The 18,244-nt window shown below is 42.7% G+C and overlaps 2 protein-coding genes across 4 annotated transcripts in view; one reads left to right on the top strand and one right to left on the bottom strand.

The window, feature by feature from the left end:
• Positions 1-4: 4 nt before the first annotated feature.
• LOC107314931 (retinol dehydrogenase 12) lies at positions 5-6,530 on the top strand. Its single transcript, XM_015864769.2, has 7 exons — positions 5-142; positions 511-629; positions 1,315-1,470; positions 2,079-2,183; positions 2,387-2,596; positions 3,260-3,449; positions 5,085-6,530. The coding sequence occupies exons 1-7, from the start codon at positions 48-50 to the stop codon at positions 5,185-5,187; spliced, it is 978 nt and encodes a 325-aa protein (XP_015720255.1). The 5' UTR covers positions 5-47; the 3' UTR covers positions 5,188-6,530.
• A 667-nt stretch (positions 6,531-7,197) lies between these two features.
• ZFYVE26 (zinc finger FYVE-type containing 26) overlaps positions 7,198-18,244 on the bottom strand; it is a 40,756-nt gene continuing 29,709 nt past the window's right edge. The window contains exons 33-42 of one of the 3 annotated variants that reach the window (XM_015864767.2): positions 18,073-18,220; positions 16,802-17,011; positions 15,752-15,967; positions 14,608-14,805; positions 14,104-14,306; positions 13,283-13,424; positions 12,681-12,740; positions 11,629-11,811; positions 10,637-10,681; positions 7,198-9,598 (exon numbers count right to left, since the gene is read on the bottom strand). In XM_015864767.2, the coding sequence (XP_015720253.1) occupies positions 9,389-9,598; positions 10,637-10,681; positions 11,629-11,811; positions 12,681-12,740; positions 13,283-13,424; positions 14,104-14,306; positions 14,608-14,805; positions 15,752-15,967; positions 16,802-17,011; positions 18,073-18,220 (1,615 nt within the window). In that variant the 3' untranslated portion in view covers positions 7,198-9,388. Of the gene's footprint in view, positions 9,599-10,636; positions 10,682-11,628; positions 11,812-12,680; positions 12,741-13,282; positions 13,425-14,103; positions 14,307-14,607; positions 14,806-15,751; positions 15,971-16,801; positions 17,012-18,072; positions 18,221-18,244 lie in introns of all 3 variants that reach the window. The other 2 variants (XM_015864766.2, XM_015864764.2) reach the window with 2 other exon arrangements.

Raw genomic sequence — 18,244 nt, 5'->3', positions numbered from 1 at the left:
GGGGCGGCTCCTCCGGGCGCGATCAGTGCGGGGCGGACGCGGCGCGGATGGAGCCGTCGGCGATGCTGAGCTGCTGGGGCGCGGTGCTGGGCGCCGCCGTGTCCGTGCCCCTCGTGCTGCTGGCGGCGGCGCCCTACGTCAGGTGCGGGGCTGTGGGGCGCCTCGGGGGGCTCCGTGCCGCCGGGCTAAGCGGCTCCTTTCTGGGGGTTGGAGACATACAAAGGGCTTTCGGGCAGCGCTGTTACGGCGGTGTGCGGTTGGCGGCAGCCGGCTCGAGCCGCTCCCGCGGGGGGTCCGGCTCAGCCGAGCACGGGGCGGTGGGAGCCGGTGGCCCGGGTTCGCCCCACGGCGCCGCGCCGACTCCATTGGCCGCCGCGCCGGGAGCCGCGCTGTCAGCCAATGGCAGCCGTGGCCCCACCGGAGCGGGCGGAGCGGGCGGAGCGGGGTGTCGCGGTGCCCGGTCCGATGTCGGGCTCGGAGCCGCCGTCGAGTCCCGCCGCTCTCTTGCAGGCGGTACGTGGCCGGAGGGCGCTGCGGGTCCGCGGCCAGGCTGGACGGGAAGGTGGCGGTGATCACGGGCGCCAACACCGGCATCGGCAAAGAGACCGCCAGGGAGCTCGCCCGGAGAGGCAAGTCGGCGTCACGCTGCGAGCGGGTGCGGCTGATGCGATCCGGCACCACGCGTCGTGGTCTGCAGCCTGGGGCCGTGTTTCTAAGAGCCACATTCTGAAGGTCCTTCAGACAGGGCTGTAACCCCTGAGGTGCAGTTCCCCAGTTCCCAGCTGCATTCACTGCTTGAACCCTGACCCCGTGTCTCAGCGTGTAGAAATACTCAGCGCTGTGGCCACCTCGGGAGGACCAAGGAAGTGCCTGGAGTCACAGGGCTCTACCTTGTTTGGGGATGGGAAATGGCTCAGATCCGCTCATGGTTCAAAACTGGCTTAAATGTTTTTTGGTAACTAGCAGGGCAGTGAAAGTACCCAGCAATGGCTCTGGCTGGAGTCCAAGCAACCCTGCGTGTGTAGGCCCTAGTGCTCCCATACAGCCACAAATACAACCTGGTCATACCAGGGCTGCAGTGCACTCACCTCACCTGGGAGAAGCTGGACAGAGGCACTTCAGATGTGCAATCTCCCTGTCATAAAACAGGTCTGAGCTGGCTTGGAGCTAACAATCTACAACAAGAGTTGTTGTGCTTGTCAGCTGCTCCCCTGGACTGAAGTCAGTTCCATAGGACACAATACATTGCAAGTGCCAAGTTGTCCTGTCCATACAGAGTGTGACATCTGCTTGTGTTCTTTTTCCTCCTTGCAGGTGCGAGGGTGATCATTGCCTGCAGAGACATTGCAAAGGCAGAAGCTGCAGCGCGTGAAATCCGAGCTGAGACAAACAATCAGGAAGTCATTGTGAAAAAGCTGGATTTGGCTGATACCAGGTCCATCCGGGAGTTTGCTAACAGCTTCCTAGCAGGTAAGACCTCTGGGTCCTTCTTTTCAAGTGTGCCAGCAACTTCTGTCTGCTCTCTAGAGCTAAGGAAGGGGCACAACAGAGCATACACCAAGAGGAGTATTGCCCTGCTCTGTTCCTACACTGCTGTTGACTTCCTGTGTGACCACAAGCATATCACGGGCTCCGAAGGCAGGAACTGCGGGTGTTGTACAATGCTGCTGTGACTATGAAAGCGTCTTCCCCTTTGCTGTATGGATTTCATTTGTGGTATCTGGAATCGTTCTGTGCGACAATCTCTATTCTGAGCAAAGGAAGAAAAATGAGATGGCAGCCCCACCCTCCATTATTGTTGGTGCCTTCAGGCAAGAAGGGGGTTCTGTTCTGGTGCCAAAGGTTTTTAGCTAACACCAGATTCCTGACCCATGCATCTCTGTGCCACGTTGGCTGTTGTGGTTCACAGCAGGAGCTTGCCAGGGGCCATGGGCGAGTTGGTGGTAGGAGAGTTATCCTTATTTTACAGAGGCAGTGTGGCTGCCACTTGGGTGTGGGTTTTCTTTTTTGCCTGACTTGTGGCTGTCTGTCTTCCATCTCTGTATTTAATGACTGATGTATTTTTTTCTTTCTTGCAGAAGAGAAGGAACTCCATATCCTCATTAATAATGCTGGGGTAATGTTATGCCCTTATTCCAAGACAGCCGATGGCTTTGAGATGCACCTGGGAGTCAATCATCTTGGTAAGGCCAGTGGAGTCAGGTTTTCATTTCATATCTGTGGAAAAATGCCACCGGGAAATCCTGCTTCCAGGTGCTTTCATTTTTCCTTCTTGTGGTAGAACGGAAGGAGGAAATCTATAGGTCATAATCAGCATGTTCAAAGTACTTTGTAATTCCAGTGGGGGAACCCTTCAGAAGAGAACTGAATTTCTTCTCACCCCCAGGTCATTTTCTTTTAACCTTCTTATTACTGGAGCGTCTGAAGCAGTCTGCACCATCCCGCATTGTGAACGTGTCCTCACTGGCTCATCACGGAGGCCGAATCCGCTTCCACGACCTCAATGGTGAGAAGAGCTACAATCGTGGCCTCGCTTACTGTCACAGCAAGTTGGCCAATGTCCTTTTCACCCGAGAGCTGGCAAAGCGACTGCAAGGCAAGTCCCAGCAGAGAGCGGAGTGGTTTCCTTGGCTTTTGAGCAGTGTGGGTGAGGGGAGTGGGTTGAAAAAAAATGCCGTGTAGAAATGAAATGGTTTGAGACAAGGGTCACTGACAGCTCTTTGTTGGAAGGGAAAATGTATCTCATCTGTGGAACTAGGAAACTTAAAGCACTAATTGTCTTTACGGCAACAGGGCATGGGAGGTCAGTTGTCTGACACAGCTGAATGGATTTGATTTTAATTTGTCAAAAACTGGCTGCATCCAAGCAAACAATTGTGCTACGTGAGTAGAATTGGAAGAGGGAAAAACAACAACAAAGGAATTGAACTTGTATCTAATTGCAGTCTGCAGTGAACAAACTAAGGCAGTTGTAGCTGCCTTTACTGGTGATGGGCTGTAAAACAGAAGCATGGGGTTAGACAGTATCTCTTAAGTCACAACATATGTATCAGCCTTGTTATTCAGTCCTTTTTGTAAACCTAAGCAGTGTCTTCTCTAATTGTAGAATTCTCTTGCTGTCTAAAGCCCAATGGAAACTGCTGCTGTTTGAGCATCAGGCTTCCTAGTACAGAATATTTGCAGGTGGAATTGAGGAGGATATTAGCCCGTTGTTTAAAGGCAGTCTGACGCATGCATTTTGTCCTTTCTTTTACCATAGGCACTAAAGTCACAGCAAATGCTCTCCATCCTGGGTCTGTCCATTCTGAGCTGGTCCGGCACTCATTTGTAATGACGTGGCTATGGAGGATATTCTCATTCTTCTTGAAGACTCCATGGGAAGGAGCTCAGACCAGTGTGTACTGTGCAGTAGCAGAGGAGCTAGAATCCGTGACAGGACAGTATTTCAGGTGGGTGCAAGCTGCTGGAGTGATGTACCATGGAAGGAAACCTCTTTGGTTGAGAAAATAAGCATAACTGTATCGTCTTCAAGAAATCTAGAATGGATAGCGCTCTAGTATTTCTCTCACCCTTAATCTTACTGGCATGAGTTACACCAACCACTTACAAAGTCTCTTCGTAATAATGACAGTGACGATACTGTGTTAGAAAGGATCCCTGACTTATGCAACATTTCCTTTCACGCCAGGAATATTACTGGTCTCCAAGTGCAGGAAAGGCTGTCACGGTTGTAGCACTCTAATCCTCAGTCTGCAGCAGAGCTGTTTAGTTAATGAGGTCACTTAAGGCAGTCATGGAGAGACCGGTTTAGTTTCACCCTGTTGGGTGCACAGGCCCTTTTTGCTTCACAGAGCTGAGAGATCTGGTGGTGCAGCAGAGCTAGGAGGTGAGATTTGCAGGACTGGCATGTGACAAAATAACTTGATTCTCCAGTGTGACAGACCAGCAGCTACAAGAGGTTCCAGCTGGGATGCTTATAGCTCTTGCCTGCAAACTATCAGTTGTAGCTCTCTCTGTGAACCTGATTGTTTCTTAATTTCCTTTCACCTACTCCAGAACACCACATAATCGTGCCTCTTCTCTTAAGAAAACTACAGCTCAGAACAGTTCTATATCATCATTATCCCCCTAAATTTGTAAAATGCAGTTTCAATGGATTCCTTCAGCTGTATCTGTCAGCTTCTTGCTGGGCATAGAGCAGTATAACAATACTGTATTTAGGAAATGAACGTAGGTGGGGGTTTTTTGCCCCCCATAAATACCGTTGCCTTTGCAAAAGCAATACTTCGCTCCTTTTCTGAGCTCTCTTGTCTTGTGATAAGCAACCAGATTAGTCTCTGTAATGACTCTGATCTTCACTTGGGCATTCGTTTGCCTTAATCGGACTTGAATATATAAATAGACGCCTTAATCTTCTGTGTGTTTTGGGATATAAGAAAACTAGAATGGATAGAAATCTTGCATTTCACCAGATGCAATTTCATCTCTTCTCTTAAATTTCTATGTAATGTGCAGCATCTAGCATTACATATGAGAACACATGATCCCTAGTACAGACAATGTACTGCCTGACTGCAGGAGCTGAAAGGGGCTGTAGCTCAGAGGATAATGGAAATGGCAATAATGTGAAACCATATACGGTTATTACAGTATTATATTCAGAGGCAGCTTTGCCTTTCATTCAGTGGCAATATAATGGGATGAATAGGATGGGATAACCAGTTTAAAACAAAGGTCTGTTTGAGTACCTTAGTTATAGTTTGTTACAGAAGTACTCCTGCACAAGCCTGGTTAGCATTTATAATCTTTTTTAGTAATACTAATGAGAACTCACACTGATGAGTATACAGCAGAATATATGTAAAGCTCTGTAAACATCAAGATGGCAGATAGACCTAGATGCATTTGTTTTTGGCACCACTGGGGAAGATTCTTCCTAATTTAGCTCCCATCCTCCCTACCCTTCTTCAGCTGGTCTTGAAGTTTCGTGAATTGAAAGCAATTCCCTCTCTTTATCATAGCCATTTCAGTGTACAGCTAGAGATCTTAGATTAATAATAATAATAATAACGTTCCTTTTGCAGCGATTGCCGGCCAGCATATGTGTCTCCATGGGGTCGAGATGATGAGACAGCAAAGAAGCTCTGGAATGTGAGCTGTGAGCTCCTCGGGATCCAGTGGGACTGAGCAGTGCAGCCTCTTGCGTGTACCTGGTTGAGCACAGTGATGCTACTCTTGGGAAGAGCACTGCTGCCAAGAATGCTGGTACTTCAGCCTCCCTTGTGATGGTTCTGTGGATGCAGTCCAAAATGAATTTCTGGAATGTCACAGTTAAGGACTGAGATTAGAAAGAAAAGCAGCCCCTTTTGTAGCTGGAGAACTAGAGCACTGATACTGTGAGCAACCTTTGGTAACTCACACAACAGCCAGAGGCTGTTGTCCTGTGGCTTTAGAATAGAAATAGAGGTTATCATCTTAGCTTTAGATCATCTGTATTGAAAGTTGATTTTTGTGTTGGTCTCTTTTTCCATACCAATAATAGTAAAAAGGTAGGACACTAAATTTATGCTTTACAAGGTCGTTTTTTGTTCCTAATATTTGACACAGCTGGGTACAAGTATTCATGTTTCTGGCAATTAAGTGTAATATAAATTAACACAGTAACAGGTGCTGGCCTAACTGGGATCAAGCATTATTTTCCATGTTCTCTTGAGCACCTCTAGCCTGCAAAGTATTTTGCCTACTGGTTGCAGTAAGTTTGGTTCATCTTTTGGGAACATGGCTGTCAATGCAGCTGGCTGGAAGGCTAAAACCTGCAGGAACAGTGAAACTGGGCAATGGCTCGTTATTTTATTCAAAACTGTTAACATCTCTGCTGTGAAGCACTAAGCAAAGATGGTATAAAACTTGTCCTAATAAAATCCCAAGCTGTGCTTTAAGTGATTTACAATCTCGGAAAAGAGCAGATTTAATTAAAATTAACTGCATTGAAAAACAATTAATTTCCACTGAGGCTTTAGCATTGAATTTGCTTTGACAGCAAACTACCTTGAACTAAATAGCTGAAGCAGGGGCCAGTGCTATCCTGATATTATGGTCAGTTTAGTCACAGGACAGAATAAGAAAACACAAATCCCAGCAGTTATGGGCCATGGCTACCAGCCTGACCTCACAGTACTGTACAGCCTGCATGGTCAAAAGGCAGCTCAGTCAGCCCACATCCTCATGATCCTACTCCCTTGGAGCTCTAGTGAAAACTGATATAATGGGACCCATGAAAAAGAGTTTTGTAGTTGCTTAACAAGTGCCATAGCTCACAGGATTATCTTTTTCTGGAAAAGAAATCCAGAAGTACTTAGACCCATGTCGGAACATTCCTCTGACCAACTGCCAGTGTTGGGAAGCAAATGCTCATGTTATGGTTAATTATGTCTGAAAGCCATCTATGTACATCAGTCCCATGCTACCTCTGATCAATACTAAATAAAGCCATTTCCTTTTTACAGCAAGAAAACAACATTCTGAAGAAACTATGCAACTCATTTGTTTTTGCTGATATCTGCACCTGCCTTAATAATGTTTCTCCCTGTGCTTGTCCTTTTTTCCTTCCTCAACAACACTGTAGCAGTGGATTGTTTACCTAGCATGCAGACTGTGCAATTCTCTGATCTTTAAAGGGGCTTTTAGGAACAACAGAAACCATTAAAAAACGAAATAGCAGAAAGCATCTCTAGGCTGTATTTTTCCCTTTCAGGTCAGTGCTTTTCTCAAATGAATGAATCAGATCCTAGATGCACTATAAGACCTAACTACATTTTACCATAGAGGGGAATCTCCTCCCTCTCTGACCTTGAGTAAGTCATTTATACCTTCTAGGTTGATCTGTAAAATGAGATCTTAAGCTCATTTTGCCGCCTTAAAGGAAGTATTGTAAGGGAGAGTTGCATTAACTTGCAAAGCTGCCTGAAGAGAATTACTGGTCTGCCAGAGTACATGTATAAGCCGAGCTAGCTACCAGGGTGACCTCTGAAGGGGTGACAGCACAGTTGCTCCAAGTATTGAGAACATTATAGCAAAAGCATATTTTTGTATGACAGCAATTCTTCCCCTTCTAGTTCATCTGGTGAGCACAGCCAAATGCAAAACACAGATCTAGAACAAGACTCAGCTATACTGAGGCAAAAAGCAAACAAGATATATTGAAACCTTCAGTCAGAACACTTTTATTCTCCTTTCCCCCCCACCATTGTAAACAGCCTGTGGTCATTTCTATAGAAAGTTTTTAAACTGGCAGTACTCAATCCATTTCTAAAGCTCAAAAATTCAAAGCTTGATAATTGCACTATTAATGACAAAAGGCAGTTGGTCAGGATCAGAATTCCAGTTCTGCTGGTAAGAGAAACATTCCCTACAATTCCAGGTTAAGAACATCAAGTTACAACAAACACTATAAAGTGCATAAAGTACAGTGCAAAGAAGTCGAGAGGAAAGGCAGGTACAGAACTGACTGGTCTGCATGACAAACTCCACTCTCTGTGCTCTATACAGCTGTAAGGAACTGGAGCAGAACAGTCAGTGTTACAGCAAAGCATCACCAGACACCCGTGAACAGCAGAACCTCCCCCCATAGTTAGAGAGCTAGAAGTCATCAAATAGATGGACAGTGTCACGTTTTAGGATTAGCCTAACAGCTCTAAGCTGATGGCAAGCTAGGTCAGTCTGGCCAGGAAAACAAAAGCAGCTTTCATTGGTACTGCTCACTAATGAGATTGTGCAAATCTGTGATTGAGAGATTCTAAAATCTAAATGTGGTCATTTCTGACGACTTAGCTTAGCGACATTTCTAGCCCTGCTCTAGTGAATAGTGCACCACTGGGAGAGATGGTGGTAACAGTGGAGCACCCAGAGGGGATGAAGCAAGTCCTTCCCAATGCTCTCAAAGTCTGTTCTGTTACTGCACTGAGTTTGGGAACATTACAAAACCCATACCTGACAGTCACAATCTACATACTAAAACTATTTGAAGAAACTGTTCTATTTATTCCAAAGTCAGTCAAATGGTGAACAGTTAACAACAAAAGTGAAGTAGTTTTTCTGTCTTGTGCTGAAGTAAAAATTAACTGTTAACATACTCTTGCAGCCAAGTTTTGTTTCTTTTAGAAGGTCCTACTGCTGTCTACATTTCTTCTGCTCATTTCACATGTCCAAGTCATCACTGCAGAGCAGCAGCTGCTTCTTTCGGTGTCCTTCAATGCAGAAATGACACAAAAACGACTGCTGATTAAACCTAAGAACTCTGCTCTGTTTCTTGTCACAGTAAGCACCTCATAACACACACAAGTTTAGCACAGAAGCCACTGTTCCATTCCTTGCGCTAGAAATACTGCCTTTTCACATGTCCTAACACTGCAGCCTGCCATTATAATCTGCACAGTGTGTTTAGTTAATGCATTCTGCTGTACCTGACAGGGACAGGTTATTCTCATAAGAAAAAAAAAACCCTAAAATTCCTGTGTGACAGGAATACAGATTGCTGAATTTTGCCACAGCTCTATCTTTCCGTATTTCCTGCCGTATCTAAAGTTCACTGCCATCTGCTCAGTGATAAAGCTGCATCACATTTTATTGGATACTATAGCAAAGAAAGAGGTAGGTGATTTTTGTTAAAAACTATTTTAAAGGATTTTTCCCTTTGTAGGCCCTTTGCAGGATGTGTCATTTATAATTTCATCCATTTTGTAAGGACTCAAGTGCAATACATATATCAGACAGTGCAACTGGGAAGTAAAAACCTGCCATGAAGAATCAGTCTGTACTTTGTCCTATAAACTAAAAAAGTCATACACTCTGCAGTGGGTGGGAATGGGGGAAGGAAGTTCGCAATAGTTTGTATAGAGGCTTTAAAAACAACCATCTCTGAATTTCAGTTTTGTAAAAGATTTCTGAGAGCTTGAAAAGAGTCTTACAGGAAACCCATAATCACAGAAAGTGTTACACTCCAGGCTACATTGAGCTGTTGAGATTTTTCTGTACTCTCTATGCAGGTTTTCTGGATTAGAAATAAAAAAAGGGAAAAAGTTCAGTGCCTTTCTAAAAAACCTAACCGCTCTCTTCCACAGACCTAAAAATCTTGCTTGTTCAGTTTGAAACTGCCACCCTTCCCCCTACCCAAATCAAAGAGGGCTGAAAGACACCCTGAGGTAGTGACTATTTGTCAGATTACTGGCACTTGTAATTTAGCTCCCTTCCTTTTAACCAGGGGCACACTAGCAGCTTCCATTTGCTACCGACACAAGTTAGAAGACTTCCCTTTTACCAAGCGATTCCTGCACTGCATGCCTTTAAGGTGTCTTGAAGTCTTCCCCTTCTGCACGACGGTGAATGTCAATTACTTCCTGCTGCCCTGGCCAAGCCGATTTCTTGTTTTGGGCTGGTGCACTGTGAGCCATTGGGTACAGATGGCACGCACAACATCTTCTCCACTGCTCTCAGCCAGCTGGCGCACATGTTGGACAAGCTGCACTGCTCTGCTCTTCTCCTGTCTCACTGAGACCAGATACGCAGAACGCAGCTTGTTGCACATCAGGTAGGCTTGAATCTGGAGAAGAAAAGGGCAGGCAGAACTCCTTTAGAAAGCTAAGATAAGCTAACACAATAAGCTTAAGCAAGGATTTGCTGGAATACTATCTCGTTCAAGATGCTGTCATAAAAAGCAGTAGAAGCACAACATGAGGCAGAGTATTGCATGGTGTAGATTCCAGTGTAAAAGATAAACAGATGTATATTTCATTAAATTTGGCTCTTATGGAAGCTCCTTTACAGTATCACCAATAAATATACATTAATAATTTTATTTCATGCATTAAGTTTCCGTAACCCCATGGCAAAGATTATAAAACAGTCATTATCTTCTATTGATCTCTGGAACAGCTGAGACATGAATATTTCAATAATAAATCTTTCATAAAAGGCAGAATTAAAAGCCCATTTTTCAATCTACATACAACACCCAAGTTTGTCAGTTGGAAGAGGACAGAGTAGAGTCAGAGATTTTAAGTTTTGTCTTTAATTATGCCACCCAGGATCTACAAAAGTCTGCAACTCTCTTCCACAGCCTCTTTACCTACAAATATGCATTCAGAGTTTCCTTATTTATATGCAACTCTCCAGAGGCTTGGCAGGCTGGTATTTAAGTTTATCAAGAAATCAATTAGTGCAGGCCTCATTTCCTCTAAGAAAAAACTACTTAAATTCTGACATACATTTTACCATTTAACTCCTAACCACAATGAAAACAGCTTAAATCTTGAAAAACGATAAGCAGAAATGGCCATCTCAGAGCTAACTCGGAAATAATTTTCCTACAGTCTTACTAAAGCCTAGCTCTCATTCCAAGGATGACCAAGGGACTAGAAGGATAAAGATCAACCAATACCTTCATCTCACAGTCCTACACTTGAAAACACTGCAGCCTTAGGCAGCTCATTGATTTCTACAGACTAGAAAGTAGCCTTCAAAACCTTTACTTGAGTGAGGATGATAAAGAAAATACTGGAAGAGAGCAGGTATCCTGGGGATCAAGACTGGCCTGTTCAGCTCTTGATAAAGGAATTCCTCTTACTCTGATTTTACTTACCTTGTTTTCATCACTGTCCATATCCTGAATCAGATTATCGAGGTCCTGTAGACAAAAAAGGAAAAGGTGATCACATTTAAGTGACTGTGGTTTGCAAACTTTTATTCCTTAAGGAACCGAACCTCTGCCTAGACTGCTGAGATCACAGATAGTTGTTTACATTATCCCAACCACCACTACACATGTAGAAAATATAAAGCCCAATTATTCCCTTTATCACAGCTTCTTCTGCCTGCCAAGTCTTTGGGGTCTCCCTAGAAAACCCTATGAGGTCAACCTCTTGTCCCCTGTGAAGTTCTACCATTCAAGTTAGGGGTATGCTGCGATAGGACAAGGATCATTGGGCTAAAACTTGAACATTGGAAGTTCCATACCAACATGCAGAAGAACTTTACTGTAAGAGTGACAGGCTGCCCAGAGAGGTGGAGCCTCCTTCTTTGGAGATATTTAAGACCTGTGTGAACACCTACCTGAGCAACCTATTGTAGGGTAACTGTTAAGTGGGGGCTTGGATTCTATGATCTCTCGAGGTCCCTTTCAATCCCTGAGATTCAGTGACTTATGCTTCCTTCACTGGGACAGAAAAGATGCTGTGGTAGGTAAAAGGAATCCTAAAATGACTCCTATGGAGTCAGAAGGTTCCTGTTTCTATACATACTCTGTATCAGCCAGGGAAGCTTCACTGAAGGCAACCCCTCCCACTCCAATTTGGAGCATTTGGCAGAATCCTGTCAGACAAAGGTTCTCTCTCCATCACAAATATTTACTTGGGAAGTGCAGGTTAGGAACACACAAAGCAATCTTATTCTCTCAGACAAATTAGCATAAGGAAGGAAAACACACACACCCACCTTCAAACAATGCATGCAAGTACAGGGCCAGAATATTTGAATCACTAGAAGAGCAACACAGACACAGCAGAGTTGTCCCTGTAGCCTGTATTGTATACAGCCATTGTATTTCAGAAGAGATATCAGGCAGGACAGAATTACCTCAGCAGGTATGTTCTTGAATTCACTTAGACAATTTAAGATAATGGTATCCCCATCATTCTTGGCTGCAACTCCAGACTCACTGACACACTTGAGTAGCTGTCGGATCTCACTGTACTTTTGCTGCTTCACCAGCTGCTTGGCTACTTTGCTATACACTTCTGTAGCCTCCAGCTGGAAATCCTAGAGGCAGTTGAAGACCAGAGCAACACGTTAAATATTGTCAGCAGGTTTTCTCAGTATAGCCTAAGCAACCCTATACAAATAAGACAATCTCTGCCAAGGACAAAATATCATAGCATGCTCCAAAAAAGAATAAAAAAGAAACTGTTTTGGTGGCCTCTGATTTTTGAGTCACCACTGCTCAGGACTGATTCAAAGTTTCTTTATAATCAGATGGCTAAATTTCAGCTTTGCTTAAGAACAAGAACAGTGTCACTTCCTTTTCTAGGGTGGCAAAGTCATTTTTACTGTTTCTGACAGATCTTTCCTACCCAACCAACTACTACCCCACTTAGCAGACTTCTTTAGCAACATATGAATGAGAAACAGAAGAAAGAAATAATGTGCTACACTGACTGTAAGCACCTCAGCTTCTACCCAGACAAGAAGAAGGTGAGGTCCCAGGAGACAGCGATCAGTTATTCAGCTTTGCTCTTCTTTACAGTTCAGAGAACAATGCAGAGATGTTCAGTGTATTTGTATGGCTATCCAAACTGCAAAGACCTAATATGTCAGAGCTCTCTACTCACATAGTAATTGTGGTTTACCAGCACTAAGTCACTGAACAAGTAGCAAGGCAAAGAAAAAGCTCTATATAATTCATTTGTTGGAGCGAATTAACTTGGAGGTATCCTACTGAAGGAGACTCTCCCTTTCTTTACCAAACTTTTTCCAAGTACAAGCACATTTCAGACTTAACTACTGACTTTTCGCATAAGAGATTTTCCCTTTCTGTGGATTAGAAGGCAGCTGGCAAAAAAAGTCTTTTGCTTAAATAACTGCTGTTTGCAGGAAATTACTATTTAATAGTAATACCTGTTCTACCATACCTGAAGGACTCTGAATGCAATCCCAAATCCCTCCTCAACATTTTTGCCTTCCAGCATGACCTGAAAATAAAGGCATCAGACAACTCTAAGGATGTACATCCCTTTTTTGTGATATACAGTTAAATAATAATGCTCACATTTCCAGATTTTGCCCATATGACAAAACACATGAAATTACTTCAACTGAGAAAAGCACCATCCCAACAAGAGGTGGAGGAAATGTAACATCTGTTGCTGCATACTGAGTCATTGTGGAATGCTAGATAAGCAACAAATGAAGCTGAGCTGAAGTCAAGAAAGATAGCAATAGCAGTATTATTTGCCTTGCTTCAAAACAAGTAGGTTATATAATCAAAAGGCGCATTTCTACCAGAATTTGGGATTCCAAACTCCTGAAAGCTTGAATTTTGAGCAACAGTGCTTCAGGGTTTTAAGTATTCCCTGCTACTTGGAGTAGCAGTTTTCCATTAACTGTAGGTTTCATCCATGCACAAGGAACCTGCTCATGAGGCTGCTCCAACCATCAGATGTTTCAACCTGTGTATCACATTAGCACTGAAGGTAAAAACAAATAATGCTGTGTTTGAGATAGTGGTATGTACCTTGCAAGCAACATCCATTTTCATGTTGTTATTTCCAAACAGTGTGGGCAAGGAGGAGCCTGCCATCTGAGAGCTTCCTGAGATCTCACAGCGATGCAGAAACTTAGTTACTTCCATTTGCAGATCAACTGTATTGATGTGTCTAGACAAGGGAAAAACAGATCTCACTTCATTTTTCTTACTTAAAGAAACTCACTTAAATTCTTTCAGGGATGGGGCATCCATAGCACCTCCAGACAACCTGTTCCAGGATCTCAGTGCCCTCTGTGTAAAGGATTTCCATCTAACAGCTAACCTAAATTTCCCCTCTTAGGTGAGAACTGTTTCCCTGGAATCCAGAATCTGGATCCCAAATCAGTAACCACTACCCCTTTTTGATGTCTTCACACTCAGTCCCCCTCACCAACTTCAAGCTTAATGTCTAGCCTAAAAAACGTGAAAGGAAAGCAAATCCTAAGAAAACCAATTGTAGAGATACGTGGTTGAATTTACACTCAGATTTTTGAACACAGGGATTCAGCCAAGTCCGACACCCATAACTTGACATAAAGATTCAGTCAAATCTGACACCTGTTAGTTGAATTTAAATTTAAACAAATATAGCCAGCAAAATATATCTGTCCATGCATTATGTTTTGCTCTTTCAAACTACAGGATGATAGGTGAAATAAATGTAGTGGGAATCTTATAACTACAAATAGCTAGACAAATGTTGGTCAAGCCCAACTGGGATGCATTGGCTAAATCCAACCCAAACACAATCATTAAGACAAAGTCTGAATTTCCCCTTAAACAAAACGTAGCTTGCTGTTTATAGATACCTTGACACGTCTGTAGCAGACATTTTCTTTCGGAAAGTGTATACCATTTTTTTTCTTCCTGAGCTTCTTGAGACCTCCTGCAGGTACACTTTGAGGTGGTCCTTGATCTTTATAAGCCATGTCTGTTTGGCTCCCAGTTCGGTGTAGGATTTTGCTCCATGAGTAAAAAACCTAATGCAGGTCATGGCAGCACGAACATGATCCTAGAAGACACATACTGATTTCTAAGATGGATCAGAGGAAACCACATTCTCTAATCCTTGTCTCTACTGAACAAAGCAGCCAATGCTTTCACTAAAGCAATACTTAAGCTACTGTAGTGTGCCATATCAATGACAAAAATACACAGCAGGTAAGCATCATCCAGCCTCACACTTTCTGTCCGCTTTTCCGGATTGGAAATTATATACTTGTGCATCATGCAAATTTACACTACAGTAAGCAAACAAAAGACTGACAACATTTAGCATCTCTCTGAAAGAGATGGGCAGTCACTCATCTTACCTTCATAAATTGTTGTAACTCATACAGAATGTGGTAGTAGTTCTTTTTTTGCAAGTATTTGCAGGCTGCAATCAAATACATCCCCCAGCTCTCCAGCCCCGGGTCAATGGTTTCCAGCAAGTTCTCCAACATATGCAGCTTTCCACTTTCATAGCTTGGAATGAAGATCCCTTCAATGAATACTTCAGATGGGGATTCCTACACAGACATCAGAAAGATGGCTTGAAGCAAAGCAGCTGTGATGCATAGATCTTCCTTTTACAAAAGCAGTATCAAGTGACAGATCATAGTGTCAACAGGTAACTCAGGCTGGAAGGGATCACATTGTTAAAACCCTTGTTAAAAAGAGTGGCCTCTCAACCTGACCAGATTCAGAGCATCACCATGACTCAACAGCCGCTCTGGGCCCCAGCTCCCATGTCTAAATATCCACACTGCGAACCAGAAGTAAAAATAAATAAATAAATAAATCCCATTTTCCATCTGTCCAGCTGGAGTTTCCCTTGCTCCACACAGTGTTAATTGCTTCTTGCACTGTGCATGTGAGACAAGCCTGACTCCATTTCCACAATCACCCACTAAGTGTTTGAAACCATCACTCAAGATGTTCTCGCCCACTCTTCCTTAAAAAAAAACCAAAAACAAAAACAAACAACAACAAACCAGAAACAAACAAACAAGAAAACCCCATCTCTGCCACTCTCCTCATATGCATCTTGTACCAACATACAGAGCCACTGTGATAAAGTGTCTCAAGTTATCAGCACGTTGGAATTCAAGATCTTCCTTATTTCTTCTCAACTGTATTAACAATGAGTACAGATTTTCAGCTTTGCGGGAAAAAAAAAAGCACTTTTGATATAGTGACTCTACAAAGGAAAACCAGAGCACTTTTCTTCTCTCTAGAAGCCACTGTTTCAACACAATGAAGAAGAGAAACACAAGGTCTAAAGGTCAGTGTTATTTTCTCATATCACTGAACTGTAGGCAGTCACTGGATAGCCGGAGTGATAACATTTAGGGCACTGAAAAAAACACCTGTGCATGAAAACACCCTGAACGCTGTGATGCTCAATGTCATTTTCAACTGGCCTTGAAGACCTCTCAACTGCTTTCTGAATTTCATTTTAAGTGATGGACTCACCTTATTTAACAAGTGAAGCAGTGCTTCTCTCATACAGTCATGCCTCATGTAAAAGCTTATTATTGCCAGATTAGTGCCATAACTATGTAAATAGAACAAGCACTCTTGATAGTAGCTGTTGTGCTGAACCTTCCCCTCAGACATCATCTCCAGGGATAGACTTCTTGTTCTCAATGTTGCTTCGAGTTCCCTCAGTGTGGCAAAGTAATCATCATCCTGCTATTAGAACAGAATCAGTGATAGGTGACAACTAATAAGAAAACTTTCTTTCCAGCTATCAACCAGACCTCGAGGTTTTCTGTTGTTCTCTTTGAAACTGTTATCACTTTGGAGGGGTTAGTCTCTAGTAATGTTTTTTTTATAAACAGTAGATTGGAACTGTGCTGCCAACAGACATGCTGAAAGTTGTGGCAGCTAGCACAACTCTCTTTCCAGGGATGGACAGGAAGCTTGTTTGTTAAATAGAACAAAGCACTCCATAGCAGCTGCTTCAATAACCTACTTTAAAGAGGTTTTTTCATTTTTTGAAAATATTTTCTACTAAAAGGTCTTTCTGTAGTTACTTAAATACTATAAGGCTTTTTGGTACACCTAGTTAGAACTTCCAGAGCTCATCCCAAATCATATAACAGCACTCCCTGTCAACAAAGGAAGGAGTGAGATCACTTCTGCACCTTTGGCTTTGAATTCCTGCTACATTAGTGCATTACTAAAGAAATACTATGACTGCAGCAGCACAGAATATCAGTGGAATGGAGTTTAGTTTTCGCAGACTCTAGTAATAATATTTCAACCACTACAGCTTCTTTCATATGTACCAACTATGCCCTCAGTTACTATAAAAAAATCCTATCATCTGCTGCTCAGTCATCAATTCACTGTGAGGCACCAGCTTGTGAATTTCTCAACAATATTTAGTTTGCAGCAGGTAATCATGACACAACAGGAAAAGAAACCAATACCTGATATTGTACCATGCATTGCTGCAATATGTGTCTTAAACCAAACTATTTTTGATATAGGTTCTCAGAGCAGACAGAAGATCCTCACCGCAATGAGTACAGGCTTCACTGTGGACTCCAGGTATTGTATCACATCCTGGACTAGCCTTGACCCGTGGCTCAGCTGGTTTAGATCCACAGGTGGCTTTAAACATCGGTTAAACTTCTCTCTTGCTGAACTTAAATTTCCAGCTTTAAGACAAGCCATACCCCAGGCATGCCATGCTCCACTTGGATCCAACCCGGATTTTGTAGAAACCTAAATTCAAAGCAAGTTCTTAATACTGCAGCACAGAAAATCAGAAAGTTGGCTTATCACAGCCTGAGACATCAATGTCTTTCCTAAAGTGTACTTCCCATTAGAACAAACAAAAACATCACGTGCTGATTATTTCTAGGCTATTGTATGAAATGCCAACTACTGAAACAACCATGATCTCCAAATCGATGTGTTTAATCATACAAGGTTAAGTAACCACATATCTGGGAAACTTCAATTCATCAGTTTTAAAACTTACAAGAAAATCTGTTTCTGATTTGAAAATGTCATGAAGCAACTGTTTTTGTTTTGTTTTTTACATAGAAAAACTGTGTAAATAACCGTGAGTTTGTGGTTTAAAAGCAAAACAATAGCAGATACCTCATGAACTGCCAGGAAATTTTTATTCATTTAAGTCTGCTGATCAAATTTATTCCTGAAGTTTTTTAGTCAATCAGCTGCCTTTAAACATGACCCCTTTTTATTCAAATATGTTATTTATTTTCATTTGTTTTTTTAATCATCCCTTTAAAAATCATAATTCTCTTCCTAAGAAAGTGCAATGTCATAAAAAGAGACTTAGAAAACACTGGGAGCTGGGGAAGATAAACCACACCCAATGATCTTAGATATACAGATTTGCCATTATTGCCAGTTTCTAAGTAAACCCTTGTAAAAGGCATCTACTAATATGTGCTGTGATATTAAGACAATAAAGATCAAACACACAAACTTCAGATAAAATCCTGCCACAAGTGATGCCTCAGCCCATGTAATACTCCTCCATGCAGTTAGCCCATTCCAATTTTAACTGTACCAGGAAACATAGCCCCTGTCTATCCCTTTAGGAACCTGCTCCACAGCAGAAAACATCTTCCTTCTCAAAAAAACCTTTTTTCCAGCGTCAGAAAAGATATTATTTGTTGTTTAAAAACTTATTCCCTGTTTGCAATAGTTTAAATGTTGTCTGTTTCACACATATCCCATCCATCTGAACTCTGAGAAAAACAAAAATCACCAGAGAAAGATCATTAACATTCACATCTTTCTACTGTCATTACCTCTATAGCAAGCTGATAGTACTCTGCTTCCAGGAGCCGATTTCTTAATCTTGTTACTGCTGAAGGGAGAAGAATCTGATCCAAAGATGGAACGGGACGGTAGGCAGCAGCAACCAAAATATTCAGCACATCCACTTTGCTGATATAGCTAAGGGAAAACAGGTTAAACAAA

Source organism: Coturnix japonica, chromosome 5, assembly GCF_001577835.2.
Source record: "Coturnix japonica isolate 7356 chromosome 5, Coturnix japonica 2.1, whole genome shotgun sequence".
Classification (NCBI taxonomy): Eukaryota; Metazoa; Chordata; class Aves; order Galliformes; family Phasianidae; genus Coturnix; species Coturnix japonica.
Note: the sequence above shows the minus strand (reverse complement) of the source record. Positions and strands in the feature narration are given on the sequence as shown.